We start from the raw sequence: 7,654 nt of genomic DNA on the forward strand, positions 1-7,654 counted from the left end.
TGGTAGACACACCCTGAGTCAGGGTCGGCGCCCTGCGTCTTGCAGATAACATACGACATTGCTGTCTCCACTCTGTAGAGGTTTTACGTCTTGTTGAGACCAGTGGGAACACGCACTCAGCGTCTTCCAGTGTCCCCACTCCCTGCTCCATCGGATCCTTGATGTTTTTAACAACACCCGACGAAGAGCTGCTATCTTCGCAGTTTTCGTCCAGTGGATATCGTGCCAATCCGCGCGCATCAGAAGGGCCCTGCCCATTACTCCTTATATTGTGTACGACCATGCCACTCGTGGCATGCAGCGACTACTCCGAAACGTGAGCAGTGCTCAGTGGATTGAGTGCCACCCCACGTGCATCACTGAGGCCTCACCCTCGATGCCTCGGACCTCAATCGACTGTGATAATTGTGGTATGCACTGACTGCTCCGATACTTGAGAGCGCTCAGCGGTTTGCGTGCCACTCCACGTTTAGCTCGCGAGCCATGCTCGGGACTCCTGTCCGATACACCTTCGGTGTTTACCATCCCGGATACCCCAATCCCCAGCACATTGGCCGTCTCGGTCGAGAGCTCGCGCCAATCGCGTTTTTGTATTCTAGCAGAGATGAGCTCATGACTCACCGAAGCTCCACCAGGAGACGTGCGCGTAGTGCCCAAGGTCTTCGCCCTCTAGTCGATTCATGGCTCACAGTGTTTTAACAATGCCATATCAAGGATGAGGTCATACCTTGAATCCAAGGCTAAGAATTAGCAGCGTTCTACGCTACCAAAGTCAAGAAACTGACATCGAGGTCCACAGGGACCTTCGGCACCGTGACACATGTTCCCGTCGCTAAACAAACAGTGACGTGTCACTCAACCGCGCCTTCAGCGCCTCAGCATACAGCTGACTTCCTTCCTTCGTGGAGCGTCGAGCATTATTGCCCGATGCTCCAAATTCGATAAGGACCTTCCATGGCTTCTCAAAGCTCTTCACGCCAAGCAAGCCTGGCTTGCATACACGTTCTGTATTCAAGAGCAGGGAGCTCTTCAGAGCTTGGGCCTGCGGACGTCCACCTTCTTGGGGCTCATTTCATTCCCAGTAGGGCCCTCGCGTCTTCTGATTGTTGCCGTTTCCCCACAACAAACCAGAAGACTGGTAAGAAACGGGACGTCGATTCGAAGAACCTTGACGCTCCTTAAGGTGACGGGTGTCTTACAGACAAAACACCGTCGGGTGTTCGAGTGCAGCTCGGCAGCTCTGCCTCATCTTTCTCAGCATAGCTGATATCCATCAGCTCAGGTCCGCTAGACGAGCTACTAAAGTGTGCGTTCCGACCAAGTCTTGCCGACTTATAGTTGAATTCGGTATTCAATGTCACATTCACTGCTTCTTTAAAAAAAGATAGATGCACACGGAAGACTTCCATTCTGGCCAAGCCAGTGCTGAGGTCCTCCATAAAGACGGTTACTGTGGACGCCTCGGGAAGCGGATCGACTGCCATAGCGGCTATGAGAGTACGTAAATCTCAGACGATTTTCACCAATTCCTTCTTGTCCTGTTGGGTGTCAAGGAAACGCGACTGCACGCGATTTGCCTGGTTAGTCGGCGAGAACATTCGTGAAAGCTGCAGCTTTAGCTCCGTCCATGAAGAAAACACCGCACTTATCGAAGTACCGCACGTCAGCGCCCATTCTCGCGCTCAATCCCCAAGCTTGGAGATAGCTAGCGCCACACGTTGTTGCTCGGTCTGGATCATGGCAGACGCGATGGCCATCTCGGCCCTTCTCACCAAGAACAGGAGATTTTCTCCATTCTTGCCCTAACAGGTCTTGATACTTACCATGAGCGGCTCGGTTGGGGGGTCATCCGTCACCGACAGTGACGTCATGGACGCAGTCGAGACACCAACATCTTCTGCTGTCGGTACTCTAGCAGAGCATTTTTATAGGTTGATCTCGTCTCCAATCGCGGGGATCGCTTCAGGTCCTTGCGAAGCGAGGTGTTGCACCCCTCAATATCAAGGAGATACATCAGCTTTGTAAGGCCATCCTGAATACTGGGGCAAATAGGAGGACTACTCCATCCTCACAGAGGGTCAGTCGTAACGACTCATGTGTATATTGACTACAAGTGCTACCAAGGGCAGCGGGGCTGCCGTAGCTCTTTCGCTTAGAGGAAGCTTGGTTTAGATCGGCAGCCTTCGTTCTATACATAAAATTGGATGGGTGGGTTCGGTGTGTATCCACAATCGCACGGTACGAACCTTATTACAACCCCCACCAAGATGAGCACCATTCCGGGTTCGCACATTTATTGCCCTGTCAAGACAATGTGCCAAAGTGCAAGCACAACGAGCATCCGCTGCGCGTGAGGTTCTACTACACCTTTGCTTTCGACAGTACCTGCTCCTAAGAGCACTTATCAGCTTACTCAGTGAGTGTAACGGGAAAGAACTGTAATTTTTTGTGTACTAATACCTTATACATTTGGTGCAGTTGTATATAATACGATACGGCGCAATTGTACGAAGTTCATGCTGCACTTTGGCGTAGTTGTATATATGTATAGGTACCGAAGTATTGGTATTCTATGAAGTTGATGAAATTCCGAAATGTAGGGGCGTGTGATACACGTGAGCTGCTAGCTGCCTGTCATAGCATACCTGTTGGGCTTGATAGATGTTATAATTGGTTGAATAGTCCCTGGTTTTTAACATCGCCACGAGGTAGCTTCGGTCTTGATGAGGAGGAGCTATCGATATAAATCAATTCGCTGATACTGTTACACTCGCTGATATCAGCCCCGTCATACTTCACACAAAAATCATCGACTCAGTTCATCAGATTGGGCGTTATGCACAGTGTGCATGACACTTAAGCTGAAGGCTTAACTATAAAGATGCAGCAAGACATTACCAGATGCAATTGTAGAAAATACAAAACTGTTGTAGTGTGATTTTCCTGAATACGATCAACCTCCCCACTCATGCGGTGTTTGAATGAGTTTTGACCACGTTACATCAGATCGCTCGCGGTTACAGCAAAAATAAGTAATTGATCGTTTTATTTCATCCCAATATTAATGCAAAAACATCCTTTGCTTCAAAGGGACTTGTTAGAGCCATACCAATCCCGCTTTTTCGAGCTAGTCGGTATTCAGGCGCTCTGTTTTAGACAAAGCAGTTTTACCATCCCTTATTGCTGAAGCACCCAGAGCAGCGACGCGGTTTAGGGTTCGGAATTCAAAGCATCGCAGTACGATAGAAATTTTCGGAGATCGAGTCCGTCATTTGACTTATTCAAGTGCTGAACATACGCAGAGATTCTCAAAAAGGGACGACGTGATCTCACACCCAACATAGCTCATGAGAGCCAACTAAGGGGGGTGCTTCCTAGCGTACTGAGTGGGTGGGCGATTATACCTGAGTTGTATTCAGGATTTATTGAAGTGTAAAGGATACTATGGTCCAAAACATTTGTGAGAGTTCGACGTCCCATCTTGAAGAAATTTTCTGGTGTATCGTGGCCGATTACGGCCTGGCGCACCCTCATCCTTGACCGTCTCTGAAAAACCGCAGCGCAGTTCGTATTAGTTAGTTGATCAGAAGCTTGTTGTATATTTGGCTCTTGTTGTATCGGAGTTACAGTTGTCACTCGGAGACGAGGAGGCTGTTAACTTTAAGACTTGTGGTAATGAGGCTTCACTGTTGTGCCCGCGTTAAACTTTGCCCCTTTTAGAGTCAAATATCAACCGTCTCTCTTATAAGACGTCTGCTTCGCTGAGGTTGGTGCAAAGTCATGCAGCAAAAGAGTTTACGTGTTTTCTCACCCAGCGCTGAAGTGTGCACAATACTCTCCAGTACTCTCGTCGCTTCAAATACCCAAGGTACATCCCTCATAGAAGAGACGGGCTTTTCCAACCAATTCTTTTAGAGCAGGCAGTACTCCTGAATAGTGATGACCCGTATGCTAGATAAGCGCCCTCGAAGCGTTGATCTGGCGCTCAGTTGACTCTCGGTGTTAGCCGAGGGCCCGCCCGCATAGGCGTGTAGGGGTTCTGCCCCGGAAGGGTGAGTAACATGTGATGATTGAGACCTATCGTCACTACGGAACGAATAAGCAAGATTGGCGTAGTTCGTGCGCCTCAAGACGTTGAAGTTGGACTCTTTGAGCCAAGTCCAATACTTTGCGACGACATAGACACCACATTGAGTTCCACGATGGGGCGCCACAACGCTACAAGTATAAGTCCAAATGGGGTCAATACTGAATATATGTACTCAGGATCTAGCAGCTCTAAGTTGACACCTAATCACGGTAGAGACTCTCGAGTCCTCTCATGATTAAAGCATGCGCACTTAGCTTCTGTGCGTTTGAGCGCAGAGTCTTAAAGTATATGGTTATTTCGTCTGTGCGGCAACCCCGTTGCAGAGATGTATGCAAATCATCATTCCGAAAATAAATTTGATATGAATGGCTAACAGCTCACAAATACCATTATTTCTTAATACAAAGATCCATCAGCTCCATAAATACCAATACTTTGGTATGCATGAACATGCATAATTTCTGCAAAGTGCGACGCATATCGTGTACAATTATACAGTATTGTATTAAATACAACTGTGCAAAATATGCAAGGTGTAAATACAAGCGTTTATAGTATTTACCCATGTGCATCCACCCCAACTAGGATGTGACCACAGTAGGGCTTCTACTGGAGACTAACTCCGCCTTTTGCACTGTAACATGCCTGCTTCTTTTGCACCAAGAATTCCCCCTATAGACCTGAATAAATGGCCCAACGATTTTTGCAAAAGGCGTGGCCATTGCGACCAACGCGCTGAATGCATTTTATGTGAGAATGCCACGTTATTCCTTGGTTCATTCTCACTCTCACCCGACAACATATGCATAGCCGTTCTTAAGCAGGTTCTTGCTGGATTTAACCTCTTCCATGTATACCTTGCCCTTCCCATCGACGCTGTTACGGCACTCTGTCGTGAAGCTTGCAATGTATCCAACTCGTTACCCGTGATCGACTACAACTTCAATATTTATGACGGTCTTCTGTGCAGATGGTCACGACTTCAAAAAGTCTAAAGTTGCTCACAACACTGAGGCGAAGCCCTTACAAACACAGCTTACCGCGTCAAATGCAACACGAATGCGAGAAATTTAGTCCATGAGCGCCTTCCCAGACCATAGGTCATCAATCCTCGGAGATCCACCCGCGCTTTGCGTAGCAGCGGCTAGAAAGACCCTTGAGTAATTGAAGTTGGCGAGATTGTCAATCAATATCCTCTTAATAATTGAGCAGAACGCAGATGATTAAATGAAGATGGCTTGTGGTCGAAGAGGTAAAACCAAAAGTGATGTAAACAAGACCTAGTTCGCACTACTGCTACATCTAAGCTTACTTGATTTATCGACATACGCAACCATCAAGAACATTCGGAGAATGTTCTGCACCCACTATCTGCACCCATTATAATCCCACTGTGAGCCCATGTTAATGGGTTGTGTATTCAGAGTAACGGGTTATGAACCCTCTCCCATCACCTTCAGCAACTTGCGCATAACACACAGCCGCAGCATCACCTTTAACACTCTCCCTTGATGTGTGCGTGGGCATGGTCGTTCGATGCTGCAAGGCAAAGACTGTAGGCGAAGCCTGCATGCTTGACTCGCCCAAGCGCCTTTGTCAATCCGTCGGCTGTCATCTTGTCCGTCGGATTGTACTCAAGTACGATGACGCTTTCTCACTGTATAAAGTGATACTTGATGTCGATATGGTTGGTTCGCGCGTTTTTTCGTCAACGCAATGCAACCCTGGTTGTCTTAGTTGGTGCTCTCGATGCATGGTCCGTATACTTCAACAGTAGCCGCAGTCACACCGCCTCTTGCGTTACAGAGTAAAGCGCCATGTACTCCGCATCGGTGCTTGATGTCGCCACCGTAGTTTGCCGCTTGGACTTCCATGATACCACGCTGCCGCTAAAAAAAAGCTAGTTGTGGAGCGGCGTGAATCCAAGTCGCTTGCCCACGATGCATCTGCAAAACCTATTATTACCTTTCCCTTGCTCTTTCCGTCAAACACGATGCTGTAGTCCGCAGGCGTCTCCAAGTACTTTAGTATGCGTTTGGACGCGATCCAATGTTGCCCTCCGCAGTACTTGACCACCTCGCCCACTGCATAGGCAATATCTGGTCGCGTGCACGTTGCAACATACATACATCAGTGCACCTACCAGCTCACAGTACGGCCACTAGGGGAACAACACATCGTGCTCTCCAATCTTGATCAGCTTTTCACTCTCATTTGCTGGTGTATGACCTTCCTTGCACTTGTCAACGCCAAACTTCTTAGCCAATGGTTTGATGTACGCGCGCTGGTCCATGCAGATGGTTTTCTCACCGGGTCATGCCGTATCTTGATCCCAAGGTTGTACTTGAGCAGTCCTAGCTCTTTGATGCTGAACTCGCTCTTGCGCCCGCGCGAATAGCATCGGATCGTCGACGTGGATGATGACAAGGCTGAACTCAAACTCCCAACGCTTTACGTAGACGCACACATCGGTCGCTCTACACTTGAATTCTTGCTCTTGAAGACGTGCATTAAGTCGGTTGTTCCATTCGCAGGCTGCCTGCTTTGTGCCATACAACGCCTTCCGCTGTAGACATTTATTTTCCGAATGCTTCGCGTCATTAAATCCGTCCGGTTGATCCATGTAGATTGCCTCCTTGACTTCACAATATAGGTATGCAGTGTCGACGTCGACATTCTTGATCACTAAGTCTAGTTCGGCTGCGAGCGCTAGAGCCACGTTGATTGACTCCTTGCGCACCACCGGTGCATAAGTCTCGATGTAGTCCACTCCGGGCCGCTGAGCGAAGCCCTTGGCTACGAGCCGCGCCTTAAATTTGATAATTTTTCGCTCGGTTCGCGCTTAATTCGAAACACCCGATTGCACCCAATTGCCTTCTTGTCACTCGGTAGATCCACAAGCGTTCATGTCTCGTGCTGCGCAAGTGATTGGATTTCACTTTGCATTGCACACAGCCACTCATCTCTGTATTTGCTTTGCTGCACTTGTTCGAACGTCGACGAGCTCTCGCCGGCATCTTCAGCGCTGAAACAGTTCAACGTGTCGTGCTCGGCTTCATAGTCATCCAGGCTGAACTCTCCGCGCCGCAGATTTGGGAACTCATGCTCGTAGCGCAACACCGCCTGCTTCTTGCGCACCGGCCGCACATGCGACTCGTTCTCACCGTCGCGTCCTGGTGTGCTTGAATGCTGTGTTGGCACAGCGCCTCTTGAACGCTCATTCAGCACTTCCTCGACACGTGTCGGGGTCCCTCTAGGTCCTGTCGGTAGGGTCTGGTAACTCTCCTTGGCTGTTGTATCGCTTGGCTCTTGATCATGCTCATCATCTCCCACGGCGTCGATCAGACTTGGCTCACCCTGTCTGTGCGTTTTTATTGTTGGCGCGTTCTCTGCAAATGTCACGCTGCGTGAGATAATAATTGCTTTCGTGCTTTCGTTCAGCAGACGATACGCATTGTGCTGCATTGAGTAACCGAGCATCAAACAGCGCACGCCTGAGCTGTCGAGCCCCCCCCCCGCACTGCCTTAGCTTCATGCGCGTAGCACTGGCTGCCGAACACGCGT

The 7,654-nt window shown here is 49.0% G+C and overlaps 2 protein-coding genes across 2 annotated transcripts in view; both read right to left on the reverse strand.

The window, feature by feature from the left end:
• The window catches only part of PHALS_11037 (ma3 domain-containing protein), a gene marked incomplete at both ends in the record, with an annotated part of 1,203 nt that extends 1,052 nt beyond the window's left edge, over window positions 1-151 (reverse strand). The window contains one exon of the mRNA XM_024726562.1: window positions 1-151. This exon is cut by the window's left edge and continues 1,052 nt beyond it. Coding sequence (XP_024577227.1) covers window positions 1-151 — 151 coding nt within the window.
• A 6,843-nt stretch (window positions 152-6,994) lies between these two features.
• Window positions 6,995-7,570, reverse strand: PHALS_11038 (uncharacterized protein; the record flags this gene model as incomplete). Its single annotated transcript, XM_024726563.1, has 1 exon — window positions 6,995-7,570. The coding sequence occupies one exon, from the start codon at window positions 7,568-7,570 to the stop codon at window positions 6,995-6,997; it is 576 nt and encodes a 191-aa protein (XP_024577228.1).
• Window positions 7,571-7,654: the final 84 nt, after the last annotated feature.

The sequence above is a fragment of the Plasmopara halstedii genome (assembly GCF_900000015.1).
Source record: "Plasmopara halstedii genome assembly, contig: Scaffold_525, whole genome shotgun sequence".
NCBI classification, from domain to species: Eukaryota; Oomycota; class Peronosporomycetes; order Peronosporales; family Peronosporaceae; genus Plasmopara; species Plasmopara halstedii.